The sequence below is a fragment of the Sceloporus occidentalis genome, unplaced genomic scaffold (genome assembly GCF_023333645.1).
Source record: "Sceloporus occidentalis isolate IW3139 unplaced genomic scaffold, rSceOcc1.0.p SCAF_5, whole genome shotgun sequence".
NCBI lineage: Eukaryota > Metazoa > Chordata > Lepidosauria > Squamata > Phrynosomatidae > Sceloporus > Sceloporus occidentalis.
The window spans coordinates 27,796,895-27,816,053 of record NW_028316985.1 but is presented as its reverse complement, the minus strand read 5'-3'; the positions used below and the strand labels follow the sequence as shown (position 1 = coordinate 27,816,053).

The 19,159-nt window shown below is 41.0% G+C and overlaps 1 protein-coding gene across 5 annotated transcripts in view; it reads right to left on the bottom strand.

Annotated features, from left to right (window-relative positions):
• TXNRD1 (thioredoxin reductase 1) overlaps window positions 1-19,159 on the bottom strand; it is a 91,307-nt gene that overhangs the window by 26,836 nt on the left and 45,312 nt on the right. For all 5 annotated transcript variants that reach the window (XM_089528008.1, XM_089528007.1, XM_089528009.1 and 2 more), the window contains 6 exons: window positions 17,460-17,569; window positions 13,236-13,349; window positions 5,201-5,273; window positions 3,726-3,845; window positions 2,433-2,578; window positions 430-545 (listed from right to left, as the gene is read on the bottom strand). In XM_089528008.1, coding sequence (XP_089384134.1) covers window positions 430-545; window positions 2,433-2,578; window positions 3,726-3,845; window positions 5,201-5,273; window positions 13,236-13,349; window positions 17,460-17,569 — 679 coding nt within the window. The remainder of the gene's footprint in view (window positions 1-429; window positions 546-2,432; window positions 2,579-3,725; window positions 3,846-5,200; window positions 5,274-13,235; window positions 13,350-17,459; window positions 17,570-19,159) is intronic.

Here is a 19,159-nt window from a genome sequence, read left to right as displayed (position 1 = left end):
ATGCAAGAGAAGGAAAAATGTACATTTATGAAATCACTCGTATAACGTATAACACATCACTCTGAGAAGCAAAACAAATCACTTATCAAGGATACCAGATAGCATCATCCACAACTCATTGTAGCTGGCAGACACCATTCACTTTCCTACAATTCCCAGCATGTTTTCATGAACAAGTTATATCCACCATCAAAATTTTAGAGAACTGAAAATGGATTCTGTGCCCAATGTGAAAAGGTGGTAAGTACTGTATTTTATGTGAGGAGCAATTTTACCATGGAAATGGTTTTCAGCAAGAAACACTCAGGCAAAACAGACTGCTCCAAAACAGTCAATATTAGAAGCAGCCCTGTTTATTTCACTCATAACCTCTGGCACATGCTGGGAGTGATAGCAGGCATTCAGAGCCATCGTCGCACTTTCTCTTACCTGGTGATGCAGTATTCTTTGTCTCCAGGGATGCCCAGGTAACGAGGCCTTTCTCCAGTGGCAATCAGAAACCTTTCTGCTATGTAAAATTTCACTTCTCCTTTATTATTTGTTGCCTAAAAATAAAACAAAAAGGAAAAGTACACTTCTGTTTTAACTTTAGTACAGGAACTAATTAGCCTTTACAACACTCCCAATTCTCATTCTGTTTATATATCATAGAAGTTTCAAAGCAAAGTACAGTCACCCCTCCTAATGTCTCAGATCCGCCTTCTTGAATATGCATGGACGGGCGACCTCTGCCAACTGCAATGGTGCCTGCGCTTGGTGCGCACTCTCGTGCTGTGCACCTATGGGGCTTGAATAAGCGCAAGCTCCTGGTTTTGTGGGGGAGTCTGGAACTGATCCCCCACAAGAACGGAGGGCCAACTGTATTTCAATAAAATTTAAAACACACACATATACAAAAACACAGAATACAAATTCTTTCTGAAGTACAAGAAACAGAAGTATGCTTTTAAAATATGTCAAAAACTGAGCACAGTTGGAGCATGCTGAAATTCTGATGGAAGAGCACACAATACAGTGGCCCCACACAGTAGGGACCACTGTACTGAAGCCCCTGCTTCTAATGACTGCCAAGTGGACACTAGGAGCATGTGGCACTGACTGGAGTGCTTCACAGACTAAAGCTTACGAAGAAGAAAATCTCCTAGGCAAACTTTTGTCAAGGGTGGGCATAGGCTAACATCTTGTGCACCTCCAGATGCTGCTGGATTACAAATACAATTATCCCGTACCACTATGGAAGATAGGATTTGTTGTCTAACAAAATTACCACAGAGTCACATGTTCACCACTTTTGCTGTGGGCCCAATATGGTGTTAGGAGGCTGGCTTCAATTATTAAAGCCTAACTTGTAGGATAAAGCCAGTGGGATGCAATGGTTTGAGCGTTGGATTATGACTCTGGAGATCAGGGTTTGATTCTCTGCTGGAGCATAAAAACCCACTGGATTACCTTAGGCAAGTCACACTCTCCCAGCCTCAGAGGATGGCAATGGCAAACCTCCTCTGAGAAAATTTGCCAAGAAAACCCTATGATAGGTTCACCTTAGTGTCACCATAACTCAAAAATGACTTGTAAGCAGAAAACAACAATCTGTAGGTATGAAATGACAGCTGTCCAATGGATACTTCAACAATATTGTTTTCTTATATATTGGGAGTAGAGGGAGAACCTACCACCAATAAAACTAATCTGGCTCAGAAAGGATCCAGGTCCCTCTGTGCTCTCCTGAAACTCAGGGAGAGAAGTGTCCATTAACTCCAATCACTGAACAAAAAAAAGGGAATCCGACTATCCCTGACATTAGCTTCTCCTTCTAGGGCATGGCTGAGAGCCAGCTGAAACATGGTTGGCTCTTGAAAGCACTGTCTCAGAGTGTGTGGGGAAGTAACTGGAATCAAGTCAGTTTCCTAGCCAAAGCAGCAAGTGGAAAAACTTCATCTGACACTTTAGATGGGATCCAAAAACATAAAGGGAGATGGACTTTCCCAGCTGTTTGCAGTGAGCAAACCCACTTTGTTGTTGTTGTTGTGTGCCTTCAACTTGTTTCTGATGGTGAGAGACAACAGAAACTGCACTTCACAAACATCTGAAGGGCCAGATGTTCCCTATTCCTGACCTAGAATGACTTGTTGGGGGCTGATTGCCAAACCTATATATAAATATATGTGGTTTAATTAAATTTTTAATTTTTGTATATTTATGTAATTTTATACTGTTTTTAGCAAATTGACTTTGTTTATTTTTATTTTTAAATTTTTAAATAATTTTATTTGTAAGCTGCCTTGGGTCCCTTTCTGAGAGAAAGGTGGCACAGAAATGAAATGAAATTAAATAAATAAATCTAAGCCATATCTTCTAATTTTCAGTTGATAGGTCTACAACCTCCCAGAAAAAGGAAGTGCAAAAGATGCGACAGAGAAGAGATTCAGTACCTTAATTTTGTGCGGCCCCACAAACTCTGCGTAAGCATTTTCATATGTGACACTATTCTCCCGGAGAGATACCCTATATCCCCAATTCAGAGAGCCGATATAATTCTGAACCGCTTCCGTCATGGTATCCCAGCTGTGCTTTATGGCTGAGCATTAAGAGAGAGAGAGAGAGAGAGAGAGAGAGAGAGAGAATTTAGCAATTTAGCTTTCATCTGTGTCTTCAGTTTCCCAAAGCATTCAGTTTCCATTAGTAGTTGCTTAATAACACACATACACACCTTATGGCTATGACCCTCCCCTTTGTGAAAATTAATTAAAATTCCTCTGAGTTTGTGGAAGTTTGCTGACATGGTGCAAGGATAATGATGTGGAAGAACAAGGTCCAGAGTATTTTGAATACTGTTGTGTCAGCATGTTTTGAAATATCCATGCCAACACTTCCCTTTAAAAAAAAAGAAGATATTGCATATGACAAGTTCATATTAGCTTTGGCCCAGTACAGTTGGGCCTTTTAACACGTACTGAGTACATGCTAGGGTTGCCTGGGAGCGTCCTTTACAGACACTCCCTAACCCTAGCACATACTCCGTACATCAAAATGGTGGTGCCCTGTCTACATGGGCGCTGCCATTTTGACATGACGGTCGTGTGGTGTCCAAATGCTGTGGTGCGGCCATTACATGCTGGCGCTGCTACAGGGCACTTGTGGTGCCCTTTCAGCGGTGCTGAAAGGAGCTCCAAACTGGAGCTCCTTTCGTGGCACGTATTGCTGGTGCAGCCTTTACACAGCTGCGCCAGCAATACAGAAGAGAACCCCTTTCTCTCTTTTCCCGCTGAAGCCCCAAGGACACCCCTTTCCAGACCGTGGGGAAGCTGCATTTTGCCACTTCCCCAAGGCCTGGAAAAAGAGGCAGATTGGGACCTCCAGGCCTGTCGCTGTGGCAGCTCAGGTCCCGATCTGTCAGGGAAAGGGGCAGGTGCAGGCCGCCCGGGGTGGTCTGTATCCCGCCTTTGATACCATTAGAGTTTTGTGTCAATCTCTTTGCTACAGACAAGTATGTTTCATCATGTAATGGCAGTATTCTGATCTCTGGTTATTACAAGGCATTTTAAAAGTAACAATAATAATTTCTTTCTGAATACACACACTTTTTGTACTTTACATTGGAATATCTACAAGCAGGCCTTGAAAGTGCTAAGTCCCACTGACCTTCCTTGTCTCTTTTAACCCCCCTTTTCTCTGGTTTAGCCCTCCAAACAGGAACTATACAATAAATGCATTCTATTCCTCACCTTTCTCATTCAAGTTCCAACCAAACTTGGGTGCATCTCTTATGGCTTGTCCAAGCAAAGCTGTCTGGTGCATTAGCTTTTTAGGTATGCAGCCTACATTCACACAAGTTCCTCCAAGCCCTGAAAAAAAAAAAGGCAACCTATTCAGTTTCATATAAGAACATAAGCCAGGATTACGTAGCTGTTAAACACAAGAAACAAGGACACAATCAGTAGAAACGCTGCTCAGTCCATCTTTGGTAGTAGCTTTCTTCACCAAGATATTTAGCAAGGGAGATGTCTCAAGCTTCCTGCCGAAAGGATGGAAAACATAATTATCTGTACATCAAGAGTAGGAAACCTGTAGTACTCCAGATGTAATTGCACTGCAATGCTCATCAATCTTATTAGCTTAATCTATTAATTTGCTGAGACTGCTATAAATAAACCAGAATCCCAATTTTCCAAAAACAAAAGATATTGTTCTGGGCCTCATCTCTAATATACAGAGAATGAAAGCAACAACCCAAGGCAGCCACAACAAAACCGGAATATTTTAGGCCTGTGTTTGTACAATGAAAGACAGAAAAGCAGTGCATGAATTTTAAAGAAGACATTAGAAGGATGGCATATGGATATGCATACGGATATATCCTTCAAAGTGCTTGGAAATGCTAGTTGAGGGACTCAGGGAGTTGTAATCCAAAAAAGGAACTTTTCCAAGCTCTGATTCTTCATTATGACAAGTGAAAGAAGGGCACTCAAGAATTTCACATAAGAACTGGGGGCTCCTTACCTTACTTTCACCCTGTAGCAATAGCTGAGGTGCTGCAGAATAAAAACATCCAAAAACTGAAGGAAGAGCCATTGCACAAAAGCAGGCCCTAAACTACAAAGTCTCTCCACAAACCATCCATTAAAAAAAAGAAGAAGAAGAAGACAAGTCCAGAGGATGGGGAGCCTTTGACTACAAGATGTTTTAAACTACAACTCCCACCATTCCTTACTGGCTCTGATGAGTGAAGCTAGTAGGAACTAAAGTTCAAAACATCTAGTGGGCCAAAAGTTCACCAAGTCCTGCCAGTTGCTGCACTAAATCCAAAAGCCTCTCCCCCAGTACAGCTCAGTTGCGCTTTGCACTCATCTGTACATCTCTTAATAAGAGTCCTGTGAGACCAGACCAAAGATCCATATGCTGCAGTGTTCTGGTCAACTTGGTGCCTCCAGAAAATACACAAAAAGGGCATGAAATCAATAGTTGTTTTCCTCTGTTGTCAATTTTATAGGAATCTTGTGGCAGTGAATTATGCATTTTACAGAGCACTGTTTCGTATTTTCAGTCCTAAAGGTTGCAAAGGAAGGTCAGACAAGCAGACAAGAGGAAAAAATGAAACATTAAGCAACACAAACCACTGTCTCTAAAGGTAGCAAGAAATTCCATACCTAAGCAGGAGACAGCTTCCCAGAACAACAAGCACTGAGAACCAAATACTTACCCCATTTTGTCCCCAAGGGAGTCGGGACCACAAAATCCAGAACCATGACCTTCTTGCCAAGTTTGGCAGCTTCCTGGAGATGAAATAAAGACAAACTTTTGAAAAGCAGAAGATACCCCAACAGTGGGGATTGAAAATATCAGTCACTGTTGAAAATTTACATTATAGGCAATAAGAGACCTGCAAGAAAATGCAGTCCAGGGCATCTTCTAGTTTAGTCCATCCCGTTTCCCGTTTCCATTAGCTTTCCATTCTCTTCCATTGTCAGTCAGCATTCCATATCTACTGAGTCCACTATGTTGTCACTGAGCTGTTTCATATGCTTTTGTTGTCCCCATAGGAATTTTTTGCCTTAAAGATTGTATCACTACATGCCTTTGGGTTCCCCAAACTTTCCTGTATGGATAGTGCCAACATTTTGATTATTTCCCTCACTGTTCATATATATATGTTGATGGGTGAGTTATAGAAAACAATTGCTTCATTAAATATTTCTGAGATTTATTTCTGTCCTCAGTAAGATGTATCTGTGTGTATTTCTGTGTGTGTACACCTCTAGACTGGCTTAGACAACCTACAGTTTCTGGTCATGTCACAAAACAAAAGTTCATCTGAGCAAATAATAATGCATCGCTTCTTCTCCTAAAGCAGAAATAGAGAACTGTCCCCCCCCCCCTTCGAGGTTCACATTTTTGTAGTAATGATTCTGTCAATGACACAGTGCATGAACAACCCACTATTTCTTTCTCTCTGTCTCCACTCCCTTTCTCTGAAAGCAGTCTGTTGTAGGGGAGAAGCAGACTGCTCATTCTAGAGGTCTAAAGTGAGTGCAAGTGTCAAGAACTCCCTCACACACACAGTTCAGAGAACCAGCCATCTATATTTCAAGCAGCAAAAATGTTATTCCAGTAACCACAGGTGTTAGCAGGAAGGTGTTTGTAGAGAGAACTGCCATCATCCACAAGCACTGGGATAAAATTAACAATGTCCCACCCTAACATTTCACAGACTTCACTCGACTTTGATTCTTTTACCAATTTAAGCAAACCTGCCCTTTCTAAACCTATCTGCCAAGTCTGCCCAATTCCTCATAACTTTCAGTCTTTTCCCTGAGAAAGTTCTGATCAAAGAAAGCCTCTAAATATCTGCACATTCCAGTACCAGGCAACAATCTACCCTCTCCACCACTACTAAGTGTCTAAACCAGCACAATGCCTCCCATCTTTCCCCAACAACAAAAGTGAAACACACACAAAAGCTTCCAAACTACTACACTAACTATTATAACAAATTAACACATACAACTGTATGGCAGATTATGCCAGATTCTGACAGCAAGCAAAAAGTTTTTGAAATTGGACTGAGGGTGTATGCAGTCCTAGGATCAGTGGTTGTCTATGTCCACTTAGGAACTGCAATGGTCCATATCCTTGCTCAGAGGTAAGCCTTATAACACCAGAAAGGTGTGCCATGAACAAGTGAAGATTGCAAACAAATACAGGAATTATTTCCAGAAGAATGGCAGCATGTGTGCGCTGCAGAAAAAATAATCTTGGGTCACCTCAAAAGCTAACACATTCATTACAAATATACTGAGGTAAGTGAATCATTAGGGTTCAGATCTTGGGAGAGCCTGCGGTTCTGCAGCTCTAGACCGTGAAGAAATAATACATTATAATATAAATGCTGGTATCACTACAGCTCAGAGAGTAAATATAATATTTACTGCTAAATTTAGGGAGTGGAAAGCATTCATGCATTTTGCCGTGGGCCCAATGTCAGGTCTCAGCAGCCATGATTACAGTCTAAACTTTCATAGATGATGTCCACCTCATCAGCTACCTTAGGTACCAACACCAAGTTGGCAAATTCATCTCAAGTTGATATACCTCAAATATATATGTATTCTGTTATATACCGTATATAAATCTCCTAACTTGAGGCTAATAAATCATGCACCTGATGAAGTATACATTGTCCACAAAAGCTTATGCCATCATAAACCTGGCCATCTTTAAGGTGCCACAAGATTGTTGTTGCTGTTCCTAGGAAGTAGATGCTGAGCTACTCTTGTTGATGTCAAAGGTTGCTGCCAGAAATCTAAATAGGCAACTGGCCTACTGGTGGTCAGTGAACATGAATCAGGAAGAGAGGGGAAATAGATAGCACACATCACCCACAACAACGTTGATAATTACAGATGTAACACAATGACCCACTCATTACCTAAGTTGGGCAACAACTCATTATCACATAGCAAACAGAACAATAGCAGACAACTGCATTCCAAAAGGCTGTGGTAGCAGCTTAGTAGAGTTCACAGCCAGATCTCATTCCAAATCACTGAAGTACTCTTCTTCCTTTCTATGTTCAGACCAATAAGCTTAGCTTCCCCTTAACCTTCCCATACCAAATAATAGATTATAACTTCCACTGTTCTCAGCTGTATGATAGTTGCTACTATCACAGCACAACTATAGTGCCTCACGAAGAGGATGTTTAGAAGCTGATGTGTGCCTTCAGGTTATTTCTGACTTATGGATAGCCTTAGGTAAACCAGTCATGGGGTTTGCTGGGCAAGATCTGTTTAGAGGGGCCTGCCATTGCTTTCCTCTGAGACTGAGAAAAAGTGACTTGCCCAAGGTCACCCAGTCAGTTTCCACACTCAAGCAAGGATTGAAACCCTGGTCTCCCAAATCCTCATACAACACTCAAACCACTACAGCATGCTGGCTGTCTCCATCTAGAAGACAAAATGTAAACCATGGTCCATATAATGAAAACCATTCCTGCAAAGGTCTGTGATTCAAGAAATGAGAACTCAACTCTTAGTACATATAGGATTAACTAGCCCAGATCAGAGTCAGTGTATCCTATTTAACATAGGTACCAATTTATTCCCTACAAAAGGGCGAGGATGGAATTCTAGGCCAATCCAGTTTTAAACTGAATGACCAGCAGCTGATCAAGTACTGACTGGGAAGGTCAGTCCAAAATGGAAACCCTAGTCACCAGTGTTTCTAAAACAGTATACAAGCTGCATTACAACACATGTAATTCCCCATAATTACTGTCATTATACCTATATTATCCTAAACACCCATGCAGCTGATTTTACAAACTAAAGGATTTTATTTGCGCATAGGTAACCAGACATCACAAAAGGCAATTCTTCCCCCAAGCAGCTTACTAACTGGCATGACAGTCAATTATTGGGAAAACACAGTGTCAAGATGGATCTGTCATTTTGACTTTGCCTGAAGTGTGCATGGAGGTGGGGGGTTGAGGTGAAGAAATCTCAGAGAAATTTCATTCAATTCCCTGTGTCATTTTCTCTTTCAATGAAAAGACAAGATTGGATTTTCATGGCAATTACTTTAATAATGAAATAAAAGCAACAATTAGGTGAATGCCTGGTGGGGGGAAATAAACTGAAACAACATGAACTTAATTAAATGCTGAACGATCGTTTGGTCTCCTGAATTAACCACAAGGTGGTCAAATGATGGGTGTATTCATTACATGAATGGCCCTTAAGACTTTTGGATCATGCGGTATTTATACTTCAAAACACCTTTCTATATTAACTTTATTCTGAGACACAAAGTGATGCACATGGACTCAGTCTTAGCCCCCAAGTCATGGCCTGTATTTTAAGCATTCCAAGAAACATCATTACAAATAAATATACCTCATGCAAGGATAAGTATACAGGTCTCAACTGGCCCTAACTCAGATCAGAGAAACAAGCTACATATTACACTAGTCATACTTTTTAAAAGTGGCACTTAAATGTACCATTTCTTTTGAAGAAAAGACAGCCACAGGAGTTGATACAACAAACAAACAAGTCTCACCCCACATCTATTTTTATTTGCTTCTGGAGGTTCTGTCTTTAAAAAAAGGGTAACTTCAGAAGCAAATAAGAAACACAAGAAGAAAATACTGGCTAAAATCTAAAGTGGTCCTTTGTCTAGATTTGAACCAAAATGCTGATCAAGGCTACATAGCTTTTTGTTGTTAACTGCCCTCGAATAAACCCCGACTCATGGAGATCCTTTGGATGAGACATCTCCAAGACCCCTTGTCCTCTACTGCCTTAGGTGAAGGAAAAATAGGCAGGCTAGGCAAGTTAAGCACATCCCCATTCCAAGCATAAATAATAGGATGTCTGGTTTCCTACCAAAATTGAAAATATCAGAATGTAATGGGGAGGAGTCACTTAAAAAAATTGCCACTCCTGACTTGCAAGTGTTCCCTCAGCATGTGGCATTCCCAGAGACATGTTAGACCACCAGCACCCGTTAGGTCCCAATAGAAGGACCTTTGTTAAATCTTAAAAGAAATGGCCCTCCATGCTAGATAGCTCAGTATGTCCAGCTGCTACCTTCCATTTTGATTTCCCACTGTGGCCCTTGACAAAGAACAACTGAGCAATGAAGATGGCACTGATATCAGCACCACAATACAAAGTATGCCCTCAGTGCAGGATGGCAAAGCAACCTACAAACCTGCTCACTTCCCAATTATGGCTGCTGTAGGCACAGGCCAAGTGTGACAATAAGAGAATGGTAACTTTCAGATATTTCATTTGCCAGAACAGCAGCCATGATAGGTGATACAGCAGAACACAACAGTTTCTGGACAAAGGCTAACAAATGTATCACAGCACAAGATTCTGAGGGCCAGAGCCCACTCAACATGCATTAGCTGTTATCCTCAGTTGATAGTGCATGTGTACATGTGTTTATAAATCCCACATCCAGAGAGGCTTGTACAGCAGCAGCAAATATGGGGGGAATATTATTACAAAGTTAAATCAGGAGGCCCAACAATGCAAGAGACAGGTGTGTCATTTCACCCTGAAATATACAAACACATGAGCCAAGGAATTAAAGATCCAATTATAATGGGTGTGCAACCCATTTCCAGCTGCTAATGAATTGACAAAGGAAAAACAGAGTATATATGAACACCTAAATAGAGACAGTTAATTTTAGGTGTGAGTTGCTCAAGACCAGACTAAGTCTATTGAGCTCAATCATAACTGTTAAATTTGCTTTGCATGTTTGACACTAACTCAGAAGCTTCATGCTGAAGTCCCTTTAAAAGTGTACTCTCCCTGAAATTTAGAAACTTCCAAATGTTGGAGGGGGAAGGACAGTGAAGAGCTTAGATGACTGCTTTTCAAATTTACTGTTCCTAGGATAAACCCATTTTTCTTAATATAATATAGCATTTTAAACATGGGACATTTTACTTTGCCATTATTAAAAAAATAACTGGTTATTTTAAAGGAACATTAGAATGCTACAAGCCATTGGTATGTCATACAAAACACACCTAAGTATTGAAGCTGTATGTTCTACTCTAACTATAAAGGTAACTAGAACAATTACACCATAAAATTGTACTTGTATTGTAAATTCCTTCGTTGTTGGCAAAAAGGGAACTACTGGTAATTACAAGGAACCCATCATCTGCCATGTTAGATGAAAGGTTCTGGGAAAGATAATACTAAAAACATCTGCAGGCCCTGTTCTGGATCAGATACCCGTGATAGTTTTGTGCTGTTTGCATTCATGGACAGCTCTATCCTAGGCTCATCTCTCATCTATTTTGCCAGGGATTATTCACTATCTAAACCACAAAGAGTTTGCATATGTAAAATAAATGCAGGAAATGAGTCCTTCACTCTCCATATACCTGGTCCACTGCTTTCATATACTGCCACTTTCTGGTCCATCAAAAGCCACCTGTCATCTTAATTGCTCAGTTGTGCTGTCAGGTGCCACAGTAGGAATTCAAAATGGCAGCTGTATATATCCTGCCATCTGGCACAGAAGGCCCAGCTCTGGTGTTAATGGTGGACCCATCAAAAAGACCAAGGCTTTAATATCATTTACTTATTTGCAGGGCACAGCCCTTTGGCCACCTTCTTCTGTATCTTCTGTACTTCCTTTATAAAGCTGCTGCTATATGTTAAATCCAGTTTATTTGTCCTTGGAATATCCAGGACTAGTACCCTGTTCTAGAGGCAAATCTGTATTAACGGTACAGATTCAGAGAAATTCCCATCTGTCCAAGCAAAATTAACTGGGTGCATCCTCTGAAAAAGCAGCAAGTCCATACTTAAAAGCAATTATATATCTGACTGTCATAACAAAACACATGCTGTGGGAAAAGCCAATTAAATCTCAGCAGAAGCTATCGAGAAGTGAAATAATTAGTAACAAAATTACCCTGGGGTATTAGATGGAGTATAATAAAAACTTTACCAAGTACCCACACAGCTAAGGGCAAAAACCATTTTTCTCACCTCATCAGTTGAATTTTCAAGCTGATAAAATTGTACACCACAGACAAGAAGATGACCATGTGCTTTGCATCGAATCAATCCCAAATCCAATCAATTTCATCCCCAGGTAAGAGTGGAATAGACTCCTTGAAACTCTGGAAAGTCATGCAGTTCTCCAGAGCTCATGCAACTGTAACTCCTAGAAACCCCAGTCAGCTTAAGCCAATGCCAGATGAGGCAATTCCACAACATTTGGAGGGCCACATGGAATTCCACCCCAGATACAGACAATGCTAAGGTCTGGCTCCTATGGCAGGCTTATGGTTCTATACAACTACCATTGGCCAAGCCAGCTGGATAAATGGGAGCTGCAGTCCAAACCATGTCACAAGCACCAGGTTCCCTAAATCAATAGCCTTTTAGTCTAACTTGCAAAAGTGAACTTTTTTAAAAAAAATGCACCCTACCTACAGTACTTTACTGATACAGAGTATTTCAACTGCCTGAAAGAAAACACATCTTTCAGGCAGTTGAAATACTCTGTATCAGTAAAGTAGGTAGGGTGCATTTTAAAAAAAAAAGTTCACTTTTGCAAGCTAGACTGCCTGAAAGATGTGTTTTCTTTCAGGCAGATAGTGTTTATTAATCCCCTATTTCTATTTTCCCCAACAGCATTCATCAGCACATTTTGCATTTGTGCTCCTTTGAAGCTATTAAAAATCTCTCTCGCTCGCTCGCTCTCATTTTATTTAACAATAAAAGGGCTAAATGGAAAATATGAAAAACAAAGAAGCCTGCATATTTCAGACCCAAAGTTAAAACTTCAGAGAATTATTTATCAGTTGCTTTGTTTTGAATTCTAAAACTAATTTGAGTTTTTTCACTAAAAGTCTTATTAGTAGAGATTCACTTTGTACCATGGCAAGGTTAGGGAAGATGTGGCCCCCTCTAGATGTAGTCGGACTGCAAACCCTATCATCTATTCAGACTAGGCCTCATGGGAGCTGAAATCCTACCATATCTGGAAGCCCATGCACACCCTGTCTGCATATTATGATCCCCATTTCTCAGGAACAGATGCTACAAATAACTGAACGTATCATAATATCAGGACAGAATTTCAAAGTTAATACAAGCAGTTTGAAGTTCAGCATCTCTCTAGGTATTTGAGATGCATTCACTGCTCAGTTAAGGGCAAAGAAGAGGATTTTGTTGGGCCAAACTGGTTTACAGCAGCCTTTAATTGGGCTTTTGTTGGGCCAAAATGGTTTCCAGCAGTCAAAGACACTGCAGTGGTTGTGGGATGCATGGAGGAGAGGGCACACACATACACAGAGAGAAATTTTGGTTGAGTGACTGTTGTAGGCTCTTAGGTCAGTGGAGACAGCAAATCCACTCTGGGTCCTTGTCTGAATATTAAAAAAGCTATTCAAGGTGCTGCAACCTAACCCCATAATAGGTTGGCTCCACACCCTTGGATACTGGCTTGAAAGCTCAGAATAAACCGAGAGTAGATTCATCACCAGCTGTTGTTTTGATGTGTGAGTAAACTTCTATTCAAATGGTTTTGCCTTGTCTGTGCAAGGTCTCTTCATGTGTCCCCTTGATGGATTGCAAAAAACTATCCAGGATGTCCTAGGCCACTACAAAGTTTGCCCAAAGGGGATTCATTAAAGGATCTAAGAAGCACCAGAGCAAAAACCAAGATTCCCACAGGAGTGTTTTCATTAATCCTACCTTGGAAGCTGCAAGCCCACCAGAACCCCCTCCAATGACTATCAGATCATAAGATGGTCCCTCTGCTTGGCCAGTCACTTCAAGCATCTTGTGAAGTGTTCCCTCACGGTGTGCCTAAAGAAAGCAAATCCAGAAAACTGTTAAATAAAGGTGTCCAGCATAGCTGACAGTAGTAGAACAAATATAAGATGAAAGAGAGACATTAGTATAGTAAGAAAACAACTCCATTTTAAGAGGTGAGAATCATACAGCCCTGCAGCTGTCAGTGGACTGCAGCTCCCAGCATTCCATGCTGTTGGCTATGCTGGCTAGAACTGCTGGGATTTGCAGTCCAACAGCATCTGAAGGAATAATAACTATTACCAAGATAATTCTACAAGATTCTAGAACACACTATGCACAAGATTACCCATTTTATGGGTCACAGAGACCATGAAGAATGTAAAATTGTCACATTATAAAGGATTTTTGACTTAACACTCTTGCCAGAATCTTTGCTTTGAACCCAATGAAGCACACATAACAGATCAGAAGTTATAATTTTAATTAGTATTTTTGCTGTCCCCTCTGGCTCCATAACCAATGTTACACTATTCCTCATAAATATCCAAACCTTCAATTAAATAAAAACCTGACTTGCCAGTTTACTTGCTTCAGATTTGTATTTGCAACAAACTTTTCCCAACAGTCACAGATTGATGAGCTCTACATATTACAAGAGTAGCAGGAACATGGATTGCTTAGGACCCCCTATTATTATTATTATTATTATTATTATTATTAATCCCAGAATCCCTCCAGGCAGCCTGTCTATTGATCCAGCCAGCTGGAAGATTCTAGGTGGAGTTCTAGCCCCCCAAAAAACTTGGGTTCTGTTAAGGCACAGAGACCACATAACTACAACAACTCAGATGTGATCTCATGAAAGCCCATTATGGAAGCCCATACTGGAAGAGGTGAGAAGAATATGGCCGGACTCCAAGATGCCTGTTGCAGAGGCAATAATTATATGGAATCAGGTGCCACCAGCTAACAAAGGGGATCATTTTCTGTGGCTTTACAGGAACATTTGCATAAGTAACCATGCAAAAGACTACCCTTTTATAAGCATTCATCTCATTTGCTTGAGTTTTGGCATGTAAGCACAAAATGATGATGGTGCCATACTGTACCACAGGAGAATTTGGCTCATGATCCATGCTTGTAGACTTGCTGCCATTATTTGGGTTTAATGACTGAATTTCACAAATGAATTTTGACAGCTGGGGTCTGGAAAGCGCATCCATTAATCTCCATATTCTGTCAGCTGAAATTTAGTCACTATGTTTGCGTTTAACAAATGCCTGGGCTCATGTACCTGTTTGCCTCCAGGGAAATGACTCTGACACCAGACATAGTAATAGAAGATGGAAACACAAGCAAAGATAAAATGTCAATTAGAGCATATACAGAAGGCCTGAGCTTTTGGCAGTGAGGGTGTTTTGTTTATCTGGATGCAGGGTAGCCATTTTGCCCATGAGACAAATTCTGTAGTCCATATTGTGACCTTTATTAGGCCAACCAAGATGGCATAAAATTAATTTTACTAGCTTTGAAAGCTAGAGCAATGAATGTTGTGCCTTTGGTGTTGGCTTAATAAAGGTAACACCATAATACAGTATATACTTTAACATTAGTTGACCTGGGACACACAGAGAGCTTGGAAAAGTTACTTCTAATCCCAGATAAATACAAAAATCCATCAGTGATACCTTTATTGGCCAACTGAAATGCATAATATACCTGTTGCAAGCTTTCGAATCTCATGGGCTTCTTCATCAGGCAAGATGTTACAAACCAAATAGGAGAGGGGGGGAAATCAATTGGAGATGTTAGCCAAATGCCTGCATGTTGTTTCAGTCATTAGTAAAGATGTTATGATGGAGAGGACATCTTTTGGCGGCCAATCATAACATCTTTACTAAGGACTGAAACAACATGCAGGCATCTGACTAACATCTCCAATTGTTTAGTTTTTTCTCCTGTTTGGTTTGTAACATCTTGCCTGATGAAGAAGGCCATGGCTTGCAACAGGTATATTGTGCATTTCAGTTGGCCAATAAAGGTATCACTGATGGATTTTTGTTTGTATTTGTTAAATGTCCAACACAGCTACCTCTGCATGTTTTCTAATCCCAGAGTCCATGAACCAACCATCATTGGTCTTGCTGAATACAAGAATATAGAAGTTGTATAACTTTTCCAAACTGTGTATAATATGGATCCCAGTACAGTTTACAATGTAAAAACTAGTAGAACACAACACACAAATATGAGAAGTACTAAAAATACTTTAAAACAACAAAAAGAATTTGCTATGGATCTCCAAGTGTTTCTGGTTTCTTGTGATTTGACAACCAACTACTGTACAGCTGGGCCATTTCTTCCTGCCTAAAGCAGGTTGTAATAATGGAAGTGAACCTCAGAGGCTACCAAGGGCCCATTGTACATCCCATTATTTTAACTTAACTTTAAAGTATATTATTTTAATATATTTTAAATATGTACAGATTATATATTTATCTTTGCAAGCTACCAATATACAGGCAATTCCCAAAGCTTTGGAATGAAAATACATTACATATATAAAGGAAGTGATGCTGCAACTGAAGAAATGTCCTTGGCGCTTTGGGAGTCTCTTGCACAACAACAGCAACTCCACATGACATATGTATTGCAACATATGGGCTTTCCAGACTCTTAGTGTGAAAAAAGTCCATAACTGCCTGGACTCAATGCAACTGCGTTCATGCGCAGGAATTAAGAACTGCACCTGCATAGCCCTGACTGAATGAGGATTTTAGACAGAGGTTGGATGGCCATCTGCTTCGGGATGCTTTGATTGTGTATCCCTGCATGGAAGGGGGCTAGACTGGTACCTTCCACCTCTATGAGTCTACTCAATGGATATAACTAGATGTGCTATACTTTTAATTCCTAATGTGCTTTTAATCTGGTTCTTGAGAGCCAGCATGGTGTAGTGGTTTGCGTGTTGGACTAGGACTCTGGAGACCAGGGTTCAAATCCCTGCTCAGACATGGAAGCCCATTAGGTGACATTGAACAAGTCCCACTCTCTCAACCTCAGCAAAAAGCAAAAGTAAACCCTCTCTGAAAAAATCCTGCCAAGAAAACCCCATTTATAGGTTCGCGTTAGGGTTGCCATAATTCGGAAACGACTTGAAGGCCCACACCAGCAACAAATTTGGTTCTTGTTTTATATGAAGCTGCTTGCGTTTCACTGTTGTAACTTTCGTGTTTTTCCATAACTGTGCTGTGACCTGCCTTGGGTTCTTCTACTGATGGAAAGGCTGCTGGATAGTTTATATTCGTGAAAGCCAGTGTGGTGCTTTGAGCGCTGGGCTATGACTCTGGAGACCAGGGTTCGAATTCCATTCAGCCACGAAAAACCACTGGCTGACTTTGGGCAAGTCACACCCTCTCAGCCTCAGAGGATGGCAATGGGGGGAAATCCCTCTGAAGGAACCTGGCCAAGAAAACCCCATTATAGGTTTGCCTTAAGGTTGCCATAAGTTGGAAATGACTTGAAGGCACACAACAACAACAACAACAACAACAACAAGAGTAGCCATTAAGTTTGGCCATGGAACTCCACTGGGGTTAACTTTGGTCAAGTCACACTCTCTCAACCTCAGAGGGAGCCAATGGCAAAAACAACAACTGCACCCTCTCAACAAAACTTACCCAGAAAACGCCAGGATATGGCAAACCCAGCCACTTTGGGGTTGCCATAACTCAGAAACCTCTTGAAGACACACAACCACAACCAGGCGTTGTATTATTTTAAGGGTGCTGTATTTAGTGCTTTTTTTTTTAAACTGTATCCCATTTTGAAACAAATGGTCTCTTTTAACACCGTAAGAGTCTGATGCCATTTTAATGATCACTTTGGTAAGTTTTTAACTGTACAGTATTTTGCTGGTCCAAAACACACTGCAGAAATAATCCAGTTTGACGCCGCTTTTAAGTGCGCTGGCTCAGTGCTAGGGAATTCTGGGAACTCAGTCCTACAGTCTCAGCTCCCCAAAACGCATTGTTTCTTGCAGTGGGGGGGTAGACCTGAGAGACTGTAAGCCGCCTGGAGTCCCATTTTGGGCGGGAAGGCGGGGTACAGAATAACTATTATAACTAAATCTTGTAAGCTAACATGTATCTCTCTCCCTACCTGGGCCGTCTTCTCATAGCCTCCGACCGGGTGCCGTCGGACGAAGACGACGGGCGGCGAGGGCTCCATGGTCAGCTCCCTCAGCGCCTCCTTCAGCTCCTTTTCATTCGCTGAGGAAAAAGAGAGGGAAACGGGGAAAGAGACAGGGAGGGAGGGCCTCCATTTTATGGAGATGGAGGAGGCAGAAACCTCCCCTTCTTCCTCCTCCTCCTCCATCCCTCCAACCTCCGCCCTGTAAGCATGACTTGGCTCTTTTTTTCACACACATACACGCCTTCTTCCCCTGCCTTGGGGCATCTACACTGGAGGAATAAAGCGGTTTGATACCGCTTTGAGCCCTCTGACAAAAAGAGTCCTTGGGTGTGTAGTTTGGCAAGGTTTTATACACATACACAAAAACACACTCATCCCCAAGAGGGATGGGGCCTGGCCAAACTACACATCCCTGGGGTCGGTGTGTGTGAAAACACACACACACACACACATATATGTGTACACACACACATATATCCTGAATATGCATACACACATATATATTCACACACACATACCTATACTGAATATATACACACGCATATACACAGACATACAGATATACATACTGATTTTTTTACACACACATACACAGAGACATATATATATACTGAATACACACACATATATAAACACACATATATACACAGAGATGCACATATATATAAACTGAATATACACATATATACTGAATATACACATACATATATATACACATACACAGATATAAATATATATACATACATAGAGACACACACACACATATATATGCAGTGAATATATAAACATATTCACACATGTATATATACTGAATACACACACACACATATATATATTCACACATATACAGACATACCTCTCTGTTTCTCTCTCTGTACACACACACACACACACATATATATACATCCCACTGTGGGGAAAAAGCAGAATATAAATCCTTGAAATAAATAAAATAAAATTGAATAGACACACATACATACACACAAAATATATACTGTACATACACATGTGTGTGTATATACACACACACGTGTGTGTGTGTACATGCATATGTGTATACTGTACATGCAAACCTAACACCTAGCTAAAGGTGGGTCCACACTGCAGAAATAAAGCAGGTTGACACCACTTTAATGCTGTGCAGCTCCATTCACTGGAATCCTGTAGTCAGGAGTGGGTAGGTTTGCAAGGTTTTTAAACCCTCCTCTGTCCAGGAAGGATGCAGCCTTGGCAAACTACACATCCCAGGATATGGTAGGATGGAGCCGTGGGAGTTAAAGTGGGGTGAAGTGGCATTATTTCTACAAAAGGAAGGCAAAAAGGACACACACGCCCCCCCCCCCCAAAGCCTCCAGGTTGGGTTTAAAAACAACGCACTGAGATCCTTTATTTTATATCTGGACGTGTGTGTGGACGTGCGTGTGTCTGTGTGTAAACCTAACCCATATTGTATATCTCCAAACCCAACTAATGGTGCATCCACACAGCAGAAATAAAACAGGTTGACACCGCTTTAATGCTCTCTAGCTCCATTCTCTGGAATCCTGGGATGTGTAGTTCTGCAAGGTTTTTAACCCCTTCTGCCCAAGAGGGTTGGCGCCTCACCAAACTACACACCCCAGTATTCTGTAGGATGGAGCTGTGGCGGTTGAAATAGTGTCAAAAGT